Genomic DNA, 13,861 nt, shown 5'->3' with positions numbered 1-13,861 from the left:
ATCTGTTCTGAATAATATAATAAAGTGTTTTTCTTCAAGCGTGTGTCTGTGTGTCTATGGGCAAATTATTTGTAATATTAATTTGATAATAATAATAGCCTAATAATAATAATAATAATAATAATGTTACACAATAATGGGAAAATGAGCCAAATATCGTCTTGACATCGTCAAAGGCATCGGCTATTGGCGATCACTCTGACCATCGTCAATCCCCGAGATCATCATCTGTCGGCAAAACCCTAATGTGCATTTCTCTCTATAAATTAACAAAATGTTCAGACAGTCTCCTTGCTGGTTTTTCTGACACATTCAGAATCATTACTGCTTTTGCTGGTGTCGCTGCAGCTCGCTTCGTTCATGTGCTTTTAAATTTTATATTTTAAAGGCTCATTATTACGGTTTAGTATTTCTCTGTAATGAAGAACAGTTTTAGCAATGTTACTTATAACATTCTTTCTCAGCCCTGGAACTCAAACCATTTTCTGATGCCCCCCAATATATATATATATATTTAAGTAATTCAATTAATATCATAAACATGTGACTAGTCGACTAATGGCTTAAATTAATGGCTACTAGTCGACTAGGAAAATCTTTGGTCAGGGGCAGCCCAACTATAAATATTACTGTAAAGTTAAATATTAGAGGTATTTCGCGGTGCATAGAAGGATAGTGTCTGTAGCTACAGACAGGCACTAAAAGCTGCCAGGTCAGCATATTTTAGCAAACTCATAGAAAATAATCACAACAATCCTAGGTGTTTATTGTGTGTTTACTGTGGCTAACTTGGTCAGAAATACAGCCTCGACTGAACCAGATATTCCATTGCAGCACAATAATACTGACTTCATGAATTTCTTTACTGATAAAATTGAAAGTATCAGAAATAAAATTGGAATTATGCAACTGTCTACAACAGCACCTCAAAAAACAGTGCCTCATAATTTTCCCCACAAGCAACTTCAATCCTTTACTGTCATAGGTCAGGAAAAGCTAACAAAACTTACTGAAACATCAAAAGCAACAACGTGAATGTTTGATCCAATACCAACTAAGCTCTTAAAAGTGGTATTCCCTGTAATCTCAGAACCTCTTCTTAATATTATTAACTCCTCGCTATCCTTAGGGCATGTACCAAGAAACTTTAAACTGGCAGTTATCAAACCGCTTATTAAGAAGCCACAGCTTGATCCTGGAGAGTTGGCTAATTATACACCGATTTCAAGTCTCCCATTTATGTCGAAAAATACTATAAAAGGTAGAGTCCTCCCAACTATGTTCATTTTTACAGAGAAATGGTATGAACAATTTTAGTCAGGCTTTAGGCCTCATCACAGTACAGAGACAGCACTTATCAGAGTTACAAATGACTTGCTCTTATCATCTGATCGCAGCTGTATTTCTCTTCTAGCATTTTTAGATCTTAGTGCCACATTCGACACCATAGATCACCATAGATCTCTTGGATAAGCTTGAAATTATGTTGGCATTTGTGGACAGGCATTAGCATGGTTCAGGTCCTATTTATCAGACCGCTACCACTTTGTCTGTGTAAATGAGGAATCGTTAGATCAAACAAAAGTTAAGTATGTAGTGCCACAGGGATACATTTTAGGGCCTCTGCTTTTCTCCTTATATATTTTTCCCGTGGGAGACATTATCAGGAATCGTGGAATAAGTTTTCACTGTTATGCGATGATACCCAACTTTATATTACTTCAAAACCCACCAAAATTTCACAATTCTCCAAATTTGCGGAATCTTTCAATGAAATCAAATATTGGATGGGTAGAAATTTCCTCCATCACAATTCTGACAAAACAGAGGTACTAATTATTGGACCAAAACCTCTAAAAATAAGCAGCTAATCTATCATTTGACTCTCAGTGAATGTACTATTACGTCATCTTCTAATGAACCTTTTAATGAACTGATGTTCTCAACAATAATGTAAGTAAGTCATTAATAGAGATCTATATTCAGGCTACTGAAAGTCTACTGAATGTTTGTTAAAACACTGTTTACTAGCTATAGCAAGCCAGTTGATAAGTCACTTATAGTCAGTTAAATATCTATTTGGGACCATCAAAATAAAGTGTTACCTTTTATCGTTGTTACATTGGCTACCTGTAAAATTTCGTATTAATTTGAAAATTCTATTAACTACGTACAAAGCTTTGAATGGTCTAGCTCCAAAGTACTTAAGTGACCTTCTATCATGCTATAATCCATCACGTTCATTACGATCGCAAAATTCTGGCCTGTTATTAGTACCTAGAATATCAAAATCCACAAAAGGAGGTAGATCCTTTTCCTGTTTGGCTCCTAAACTATGGAATAGTCTTCCTAACACTGTTCGGGACTCAGACACACCCTCTCAGTTTAAGTCTAGAATAAAGACTCATCTATTCAGCCAGGCATACACCTAATTTATCCATCAACTCATGGTTATGCTGCTTTAGTTAGGTCTGCCGGAACCAGGAACACTTCTCATATTCTATAACTTTGCAATAAATTGAAAGGCATCTACATTAATATTATTCTATTTATTTCCCTGTCTCAACCTTGGGATTCATATCCTGCAAGATCCAGCTCTGGTCCTGCTTGGTGTCCGACTCCCACTGCTATGTGTCACTAAGTGATGACAACTAACTGCAGTCTGTGCCAGTCAGATGTCACTTCAATCTATTATGATGGACTTCACAGAGGATGAACTGATACCAACTCCAACTGTAAGATAAGGGATACTTCATGTGCGACTGCCTAAACCTTGGGTTTACGATGGTCCTCACCAAAATGACCTGCCAGTTGAACTGCAATACACCTCACTGATCTCTGCCTGCACTCTTAAAATGGAATACATAGACTATCAATTAATTGCCAACAAAAGCCTTCAGCCATCAGCCAAATAACAAAAGACAATGCATCTATGTGAACTTCTGCTTTTAATCCAGGATGGATTTCAAAGACATTAGTCATTAATCTTACAGTTCGTACAAGAACTTGTTGTTTAAACATTAGCCCTGAACACAGTTTACTGATTTAAACCATGACTTGCACTACACATAAATAACTAACATTGGCTTATATTCATGCTGTTTAGGCAGAGGGTTACTGACCCCCACAGTGAGCCTGGTTTCTCCCAAGGTTATTTTTCTCCATTAACCTGCATGAAGTTTTGTGTTCCTTACCACAGTCTCCTTTGGATTGCTCACTGGGGTTCCAAATATAATTATTATTTAATTATTTACTTATTTATATTTAGACAATTTACAATCATATTTTAATCAAACTGCACAATGATGACTCTAAGACTTTACAGACATTAGTTTCATTTTCTGTTAAAGCATGATTTTCTGTAAAGCTGCTTTGAAATGATGTTTTCATCGCCACACTCCTAGTGCTTCTCAAAACACTCACTTTGACAGGTCGGAATGTCACAGTACTTCCAGTAGATTCCATCCTCAAGATCTGCAATGTAACACCATGGTCGAACATCTCCATCTGGGTTCCTGTGTGAGAGAGAGAGAGAGAGACAGAGAGAGACAGACTGTTAAAACCAGATAATTTACTTCAAGTATAGCTGTCACACCAAAGAAAAGCCTCTTCATGGGTTGTCAGTCAGACACAAATTCCAAAAACCGAGGGAACCTATGTGCTTTATTGAGACTCTTTCTCTCCCCCTGCCCTGACTATCGAAGCATGTCCACATTTAGCCCAGCGTCTACACGCTGGCCTAGTGAAGGGCTTTGTTCCTGTCCAGACAGTGACCTGTGGAGTTCACTGGCTTTGTCTGCTTTAAAACCTCTTTTAGTTCTCTGGTGCATTCTTTCAAGCTTGATGCCTACCGCCAAACCCCCAGAAGCCATCAAACAGGGTATTGATTATAACTACACTGCCAGATGAGGCAGTGATTTGTCGATTTCTTCACGAAAGAACATTCATCATAAAACGGTCTGACCGAGTCCCCTTCGCATGCACTTTGGGTACCCTGCTCCATCAGAAATAATGATAATAGCGAGAAAAGCTATTCTTCTTGCCTTTGAGGAGCTGCAATGCAACATCTCCAGCTAGACCCTGAGGCGACAGCTATCTGATTTCATCCATTGTGAGGTGGAATCAAAAGGTTGTGCCACAGTCTTTTCTTCCCCTATCAAAAACACTTTCCAGCTTCTTTTTTTCTGGCTTTACAACAGGAAAGTGTATTGAATGAAGTGCCTTTTCAGGGGCTTTCTTTTTGTGTCCGAGGAAACTTAACCTCATGGTTGGAGTCAGCAAAACATCACCTTTTCTCCCTCCTGTTGTTTTTTTTTTTTTTTCTGTGAAGGAGAATGAGATCTGACCTGCTAACAAACCAGTCTGGCTTTTGGAGCGGAGTGTGTATTTCAACAATCAAGAGCGACAAGCCTGATAGGCCTGATGGGATTTGCATTATGACTCAGTGAAATATAATGGCTACTTTGCTTGGCATTTTGAAAAATGTATTCTTCTCTTCAGTAAAGACACCTGTTTGGTGCTGAAGTCTTAAGGGCAATTGAGAGTGAATAGGGAAGATTAGATTATAAATTATAAAAGCAACCAGCACAAACCGGAACCAATTGAGTTTTGTTACTTTTGGTTGCGTTAACAGTTCTCAAACATACATTCTTCCACCAGTGCGGACAGAACACCGTACTAAAATACCTAAATAATGTGATGGTGTTTCTACAGCGCGAAACATACAGCATGACCACTGTAGTCCAATTACCAAACAAATTACTCTTATAAGCCAGTTCTTTTAAATTAATCAAAAACGCATTTGAATAGGGTTGGAACCATAAACCGATGTTTTAAACTTTTATTTAATGTATAAAATCAATTACTGTATTGACTCCACAGTAATCATGACTCTAAAAAGTCTGTGTAAACAAAAGTTTTATGGGTTTAGAACAACATGAGGGTGAGTAAATATTTACAGAATTTTCATCTTAGAGAAAATTATCCCTTTAAAATGGTTAAATTCCTTATGATTTCTATCCCTGCTTGCATGCACACACATAAACTAGTGTCATACATTGTGCCAGGTTCCTATATGGCTTCATTTGATCCAGATTGCCTCTGGGGTTAATTCATCTTGCGTTTAAAACCTCTAATCACACCACTCCTCCCCCCAAGGGTGAGAGAAAAGCACTACTACAGAGAATGCAGGGGTGCACTCCCAGACCAGATATAATAGGTGACTTTGATCACCAAACGCAGCCCTGTTTGCCCTCGGGGTCTCCTTGAAATGTGTGGACGTGTATGAGCATACAGTATGTGTGTGTGCTAGGGTGTATTTCTATAATGATAAGTGTATGCGTGTGTGTCCAGTGATGCCTGCAGGGTCAAGTCCCTTCTGAGAGTGAATAAAGAATCTCAGCATCTTTCATGTGTTACCGTAATGACGAGCACATAATCTGTTCTGGCTGGATAATGGGATGGTGAAAAAACCCTGCCTTTGGACATGTGGGGATTTATGACTTCTTAAAGTGATGGCAGGGCTTTAGAACTGCCCTTAGGAAAGAACAATGACAGATGAGATCGCTTTTTAGTGGTCACTGTGCATATTGTGTTAATTGCCATGTAATGTTTACTGATTACAGTTTTGTGCAGTCTATCTGTCTGTCTGTCTATCTGTCTGTCTGTCTGTCTATCTATCTATCTATCTCTGTCTGTCTGACTGCCATTTGTCTATCCAATCAAAAATCAAAGATTTTAATAAGTCCTTAAACATCTCATCAATTTAATTCAAGACCAATTATCACATCATCATTTCACAGCTCTACACTCTTACTGCCTAATTATTTTCTAATTGTATCATAGGAACATTTTCTGCACAGTTTTCCACAAACAAAAAATGAAAGGTGACCACAAAGATCATTGCAACAATAGGTCTGAGAATAAACTGATGTGTAAGAGCACTGTGTTGAGCAGTTATGTTTTATTGTTACAGCTACAGAACACAGTGTTTCCCCAAGGATTTTTTCAGCAGCGGTGCTGTTGTGCACACATCCACAAGCCCACAACACCGGACCCATATTAATGCGTGTTGGTCAAAGAATAGATTAAAACAGGGATGTCAAACTCAATTTCAGCATAGGCCACATCAGGGTTTATTTCTGCCCTCAAAAGGCCCACTGAAAATGTTGCACCAGCACCTGCTTTGGTAGCACCCATGCAAATAATATTACATGTTATGTGCATTGAAATGCACATTTGACAGTACTGCATTGATTTTGAGGTTGGGATGCAGATGAAAATTATGACATAACAGTAACAGCTGTGAACACCTAATTTATATGGCTAAATTGAAATATTCTGACAGTGTGACTAAGTTGGGTCTTCTTTACAGATTCCTCTGATCAGGCTCCAGCTAATTAAATTACAGTCATCTCTTGGAATTTCTGAAGGCAAACAAAACAACTTACATTTTCCTACAATCAGAGGGCATTACAAGAGTACAGATTTTACACAGATGGAAAACTAATAGCTTGGTCCATAATTATGAAAATGCACCATAGATCTTCCACAGTATCTGTGGCAGGGAGTAGGGCGGGGCCGGGTCGTGATGCTGCACACCCGGCCCCTAATCAGGCTAATCAAGCCCTCGAGAGGGATAAAGGCCACCGAAGGCAGCAGTTCCAGAGAGAGTGAGTTACGGGCAGCTGCCCGGCATGTGTTTGTCTTTTTGTTTAAGTTAATCATTAAATGATTATTTATGTTGTTAAGCCGGTTCTCGCCTCCTCCTTTCCCTTTTACCTTGTTACACTGGTGCTGCAACCCGCGATGGAGGAGGGATGCGCTGTAGTAGAGTCCTCACCACTATCATCCACCCCAACGGAGCAGCCGCAGCCATCCGCCAGGGGACGGAGAAGCCTGGTCGCCTGAGAGCGGAGGAACAGCCGCCAACCACAAGGGGAGGAGGGGCTCCTAGCTGACCGCCTGGAGCGGTCAGGGCTGCTGGCAGGGGCGGAGCAGACCCCTTCCGTCCACCAAAAACGTGGCTCCACCAGAGGCCGGAGGACTGCCTCCGATCTGCCCGTGGAGGCGTGGCTGTTGTCCACTAGAGGGTGGAGGAGTGGCCGAGGACCAGGCTACAGAGTATCGGAGAACTGGCGAATACGTTTTTTTTTTCTCTCTCTCTCCTCTCTCTCTCCCGCTGTCACTCCGTGTTGGCCTTTCCCTCTCCTTTTTTGTTGTTGTTTTTCCCTCCCCTTGTCACCCTCCCAGGTCTGAAGAAGTGTGGCTGGGAGGAGGGCGGGGCCGGGTTGTGATGCTGCACACCCGGCCCCTAATCAGGCTAATCAAGCCCTCGAGAGGGATAAAGGCGACTGGAGCAGTTACGGAGAGAGAGAGTTACGGGCAGCTGCCCGGCATGTGTTTGTCTTTTTATTTAAGTTAATCTTATGTTGTTAAGCCAGTTCTCGCCTCCTCCTTTCCCTTTTACCTTGTTACAGTATCCATAATTTGAACAATGATATTTGTAATAGTTCATGGTAACCATAGGTAAAACCATGCATGGCCCTTCACTACCATGATTAGTAACTATGGTTTCTATATAAAGAACTATGGCATTTTTGCAATGAAAAAACAGCAGTCTAAATACATTTAGAAAGTTTTTCTGCCACAACTACCATAGGTAATACAGTACAGTTAGTGTTACTACAGTAAATCTATGGTACATTTTTGTAAGTGTTGTGATTTGAGAATAGAAAAGCCTTCTAATTTATATATTCTCCTGTTTTCTTTGTCAGTGCCGTTTAGAATGAGGGGGCTGTTTGTTTTAAACTAGTTTCATCACCGAGACAAGGTTTTGCAACAGACAGTTCTGTACCACATTCAAACGGGTTTTGCAATCCCCGGCGTGCATCTCACTGGTTCACAGGCACATTTAAAATAGTCTGTTGTTCGGTGGAGACCAGTGCACGAATGACCACACCTGCTCTGCCCGCGTGCTGCTATGATTAAGCCTTGTTGATAATTGAACAGTGTAGCACTGTTGCATTCCCCTTTTTAAGTGAGCAAAATGTATTCCAAAACATACAGATGACAGGGGAAGGCTCATTTATATTCACGAGGAAAGCCCTAACTGATTGTTTAGTGAAACATTGCGATCCTCTGCCATCATACTTTTCAGAAATGAGCTCGTGGCCCACTTGAAATGAAGCAAGTTTGACATGTGTTGTTATGTGGTGATGTCACTGTGAGTAAGTGCGTGTATTTGTGTGTGTGTGTGTGTGTGTGTGTGTGTGTGTGTGTGTGTGTGTGTGTGTGTGGTGGGGTCCCTTTCGCAGCTGACTGGGGCTGGCAAGCGTTATGTTGCGTCATGAATATTAAATTAACCATGTGAAATCCCAACAGCGGCGCACATAATTCAGCAGTGGCGCAGCACCGCTGCAAAATCCATATAGGGGAAACACTGGAACATATTCTCATTCTGATTTGTTTCAGCATTACTAGTCATCTGAACTGAGAGAAAACCAGCTGTTCTTGTCTGGCCTGGGTTCAAAAGCCTTTCTTTAATAACTGCTTTCCATGCGCCATAATCATAAAATTTATGATAAACTTGTAAAACTTTGGCACAGAGCTATTCATAAAAAATAAAACACAGATTCTTTAACAACAAAAGCATGCAAAATCTATAGTAGGGAATGGCTGAAAATACCCTTTTTTTCCCTGAACACCTAAGCCACACTTTTAGCCTGCTGCAGTTAAGCAGTAACCAAAGCAAATATCAGGGAGGGAAATTTGCCTAATAGACTTTAAGTCTGGTTCGGTCAACATGGCAAACATGTGCTACAGCATTAATGAGATTCAAGCATTGACCTGCACAAGCTGATATCTATACATCTCAATAAATACCAAACAAAGCAGGTAAATAGACACTGATGTATATTTGATGTAGCTAACAATGCTACGGCTTTTACAAAAGGTTCTATAAAATCATTGGAGATGCTTGTCCATCGTTTGTTTGGTTGACACAGTCTATTTTATCTATGTCACGTACGAACACACTTGCAGTATTATCTGCCAATACAAAGCCTGCTTCACTAAACTTGCATCTGAAAGTGGATAATGACACAATCAATTTCACAGCCAAGTAAACAACAGTGTAAACAATAACCAGCTGAATCAAGGCAAAGGCACAAATGGGGTAGATGGTTGTTTACAATTACACAAACAATACAGATTTGATGGATTGAGGAGGTAAACTAAATAAAACATAAAATACTTTCTGGGAAACAATTTCAACATAAAACGTTGTTCGCAACCCAATTAACTTTGATTATGTAATTTCCAAGTGACATAGGATATTCAATGAGAAGAAAAATGTAGGGCGAGGATTGATTTTATCGGTTTTATTGGAATTGATTGGATTGCAAAAACTTGTCTCTATATGACAGGTGGTCTGAGGTAGTTTATAGTTTTTGTGTTTTTACAAAAACGTCTTTTCAATTTAGTAAATATTTTGTCGTCATATTCATCAATTTTAGCCATTTTAAATTTTTTTTTAACAACTTTTTAGTCATTATAACTAAAATTAAAGAATACGACATGACGAAATATTGACTAAATTTAAAGGATATTTTGACTAAAATGCATATAATTTTAATAAAAGAAAATAACATATTTTAGTTGATGATTATCTGCAAAAGGACAAAAACGTGTGACAAGTGCAGACCAAATATACATCAAAAATTTAAAAAAATAAATAAACATTTATTATTTTAAACATGTATTAAACATAAAAAATAAAAAAAATAAAAAAATACACCTGTGCTTGTTGTGAAAACCTGAGCTCCTGAAATAATATAATAAATATATACTGCAGTTTTATCTAAATAAGTTACAGTATTGAAAATTTTTCATGCTTTAGAGATTTTAATAAATTTTCTGAGTTTCAGACAGTTTAGGATACTGCATTGCGTGTAACAAATTTTTAAGACGCAAGTTACATATTATAGCACATAACTTAGTTCATTTGTTCATTTGCTTCATTGTCTGTGCAGATGTAAGTTGTAATATTACATATATGTTGTGAATATAGTGATTCATCTCATTTTAATCACTCGTTTGAGTCAGGTAATTAACCCATTTGAAAACAGATGTTTCTCTAGAAGTTTCTTCTTCTGTTTGTGCACTGTTCAGTAATTGTTTTTCCTCATAATAATTGTCAACATTGCTGAAATTAAAATCATTTCATTATTGTTATGATGAATCTTTTTCATCCTGTCTTCGTTATCTTTGACAAAATCAAAAAACCCTTTGTCAAGAAACATTTCCATCAGTAATTTCGATTAACACTGCTTTTATGATAACTTTGATACCTTTTAAGCTTTAAAGTGAGGCACTATCCATTGGCACTGTGTAGAGAGGAAGGACAACAATGGGTCATTTATAGGTGATTATTACTAATCCTTAAAAACTAGAATTTATGCTAGCTTTCTAAGGGTTGGCTTGGCTATTAGGAGGTATAAAATGAGAGGCAGGGAGGGCACATATCTCTGAGGAAGCAGAGGAGATGTTGACCTTTCCCTTTCACTATCCAACACTCTCAGATCCTTTTATTCACAATTAATAAGAGGTTTCCTTTCAGGCCCATCTCTCAATGTTTTCATAGCTATGTTACAGCACACAATAAAGATGAAATGTGAGGGCTATTAGGACTTGGCACCTCCATTTCTCTCTCTTTCTCTCCCTCTCTCACATGCCAAGACTGCAGTTTCCTCCTTTCAAGTCAAATGGTGTTTAGACAAGCCAACAAAGAGATGCAAACACAGTTTATGACATCATTAAAGAAACACACAAACTTGCAGATTTCCAGAACCATTCCTTCTGAACACGTAATTGGGACTGAAAAACTTCCACTACGCAAATATTTTATTTTTATTTTTATTTAAAACACACCTGTCTCTTTTCCTGGCCTCTTGCTAACCGTTGAAAATACACTATTGATTTTTGAATCAGCTACTTGAACGTGAAGACAGACAGACAGACAGACAAACAGACAGACTGACTTCTGGAAGTCCATATTGTTTTAGCCTGTTTGGCACAATCGTCCCGAGCGAAATCCTAAAGTCTGTTACGACACAGAACACCGGGAGACATAACGCCACACAACCATGTGCCTAAAATCAACACTGTTGTTCCTGATGGTGATCTGCCCCTCTTAATCTCTGTCTGCCATTCTGAATCCAGCTTTCACACATATCATACAGTCTGCTGGATCTGCACACACACACTCACACACACAAAGTCACCCCAGCACCCCTCACCATAGTAATGCTGTTACAGTCAGGCAAGATAAGCTTTAATGGAATAGTTTACCCAAAATTAACAAACTGTCATCATTTTTCTTCCATGAAACACAAAATGAGTTATTTAGCAGAATGTTCAGGCTGCTCTTTTCCATACAATGAAAGTGAGTGGTGGCCAGTGGCTGTTATGACACAGTTTGATTTCAAAGTCAAAAGCCACATGACTTCAATGCTGTATAACTATATTAGTCTTCTAAAGCCATATCCTTCAGGCCATTAGCTTTCTGTGAGTAATAGACTGAATTTTAAGTCATTCTTCATTGAAAATGTTGCCATCTGGACATTCAAACCGTGTGCATTCATGATACACACAATAACTTCTTTGTTCATTGTATGGAAAAGAGCATCATGGGCATTTTCCTATATCACTCATCTTGTGTTCCAAGGAAAAAGAAAAGGCATAAGGGATTTGAGCAATGAGGATAAAATATATGTTGGCAAAAGTTTTATTTTTGGGTGACCTATTCCTTTAAGTAGTTAAAATAGTAATGGCAATCAAGTGCCCTTAAATGTCATTTCTAATCTCTCTTTGCGCTCTGATCATGCTCTAGTTACTTCTATCTTGAGTCCGAAGAATGACATAACAGCTGAGAAAACTGTGAGAAACTCGAAACTCTAAAGGGCTGCAAAGTGTAATGCTGCTATACAGCAAGAAAAATAAATTTTTTGTCAAATTGACAAACTTTATAAACAGTCTATGGCTGGAATATTGTGTTACATGTGTGAATGAACCAAATACTCCAGCGTCTATCTGTAGTTAAACACTGGTTAGATAACGATTTATATCTATTATACATTGTTGCCTGTAACAGCTGTCCTACAAGTGTTAGTGTATTCGGAAAGAAAGTGAATCTGAGAGGAGAACGAGACTGTCAGTCACTCACACTGTCGCTTTACTGCGTTTGTTTTGGAGGGATTTGAGGCAACTTTGCAAATGTAAAAATTTCAAACCCTGCCGAGTCCACATAATGACAGGAACAAAAAATAAACCTGCACTCATGGACCACAGTCAAATGCTGCATTAAGACTTTCTGAGGAACAATTTGAATGCAAATGCTTTTATCTAACAACATGAAATGAATTCAGAATAATTTAGTTTGGTTTAAGGCCTAAATTGTTTTTTAAGATCCTTATGAAAATAAAACATTTTCATAATCCAAAGGCCATGCACAAGAAAAAACACTGTTTAAGGGACGTGAAGTGTGAAATGATCTAGAGTGTGGAGACAATTCCCTTACACTTTTTATTTGACATAATGAAGAATGTGTTATTAAAATTCTAACATCACTTAAAATGTCAATTACTTGGTCATTTTCTCTTTAAATAATTTAAAGGGACAGTACACATGTGGACAGCAGGACTAAATGGTGAAATTTGAAATAATACCAAGCTATAGAAAGTCAGATTTTTTTAATCAAATTAGAGGAGTGTTGGTTATTAATGTCTTTGAAATGTTACAGACATTACATCAGAAATTAGCATAAATAATTCAGATTCAAAGTAATGGCTAGCATCATCCAATCACTGTCAACCATGTTAAAATAACATTATACACTATAAATTCTGGATCTACAGTTGTGCTCAAAAGTTTGCATACCCTTGGAGAATTGGTAATATATGTACCATTTTTAAAGAAAACATGAGTGAGCAGGCAAAACACATTTCTTTTATTTTTTATGGGATTCAAATTCAACTATGGGTTATAACAGAATTGCACAATCATAAAACAAACATGGCAACAAAGAAAAAAATGAAATGACCCCTGTTCAAAAGTTTGCATACCCTTAGTTCTTAATAATTTGTATTGCCCCCTTTAGCATCAATGACAGCGTGCAGTCTTTTGTAATAGTTGTCTATGAGGCCCCAAATTTTGCAGGTGGTATAACTGCCCATTCGTCTTGGCAAAATGCCTCCACGTTTGAGATCTCCCCAGAGTGCCTCGATTATATTAAGGTCAGGAGACTGTGATGGCCACTCCAGAACCTTCACCTTTTTCTGCTGTAACCACTGGAGGGTCAACTTGGCCTTGTGCTTAGGGTCATTGTCGTGCTGGAAAGTCCAAGAGCGTCCCATGCGCAGCTTTCGTGCAGAAGAATGCAAATTGTCTGCCACCATTTTCTTATAACATGCTGTATTCATCTTGCCATCAATTTTCACAAGATTCCCCATGCCTTTAGAGCTCACACACCCCCAAAACATCAGTGAGCTACCACCATGCTTCACAGTGGGGATGGTATTCTTTTCACTATAGGCCTTGTTGACCCCTCTCCAAACATAGCGCTTATGGTTGTGACCATAAAGCTCTATTTTGGTCTCGTCACTCCAAATTACAGTGTGCCAAAATCTGTGAGGCGTGTCAAGGAGTTGTCAGGCATATTGTAACTGGGCTTTTTTTGTGGCATTGGCACAGTAAAGGCTTCTTTCTGGTAACTCGACCATGCAGCTAATTTTTTTCAAGTATCGTCGTATTGTGCTCCTTGAAACAACCACACCGTCTTTTTCCAGAGCAGCCTGTATTTCTC

General features: G+C 38.6%; 1 protein-coding gene across 2 annotated transcripts in view; it reads right to left on the bottom strand.

Annotated features, from left to right (window-relative positions):
- LOC127437044 (kremen protein 1-like) overlaps positions 1-13,861 on the bottom strand; it is a 94,120-nt gene that overhangs the window by 38,426 nt on the left and 41,833 nt on the right. For both annotated transcript variants that reach the window (XM_051691692.1, XM_051691698.1), the window contains exon 3: positions 3,424-3,515. In XM_051691692.1, the coding sequence (XP_051547652.1) occupies positions 3,424-3,515 (92 nt within the window). The remainder of the gene's footprint in view (positions 1-3,423; positions 3,516-13,861) is intronic.

Source organism: Myxocyprinus asiaticus, chromosome 4 (genome assembly GCF_019703515.2).
Source record: "Myxocyprinus asiaticus isolate MX2 ecotype Aquarium Trade chromosome 4, UBuf_Myxa_2, whole genome shotgun sequence".
NCBI classification, from domain to species: domain Eukaryota; kingdom Metazoa; phylum Chordata; class Actinopteri; order Cypriniformes; family Catostomidae; genus Myxocyprinus; species Myxocyprinus asiaticus.
Note: the sequence above shows the minus strand (reverse complement) of the source record. Positions and strands in the feature narration are given on the sequence as shown.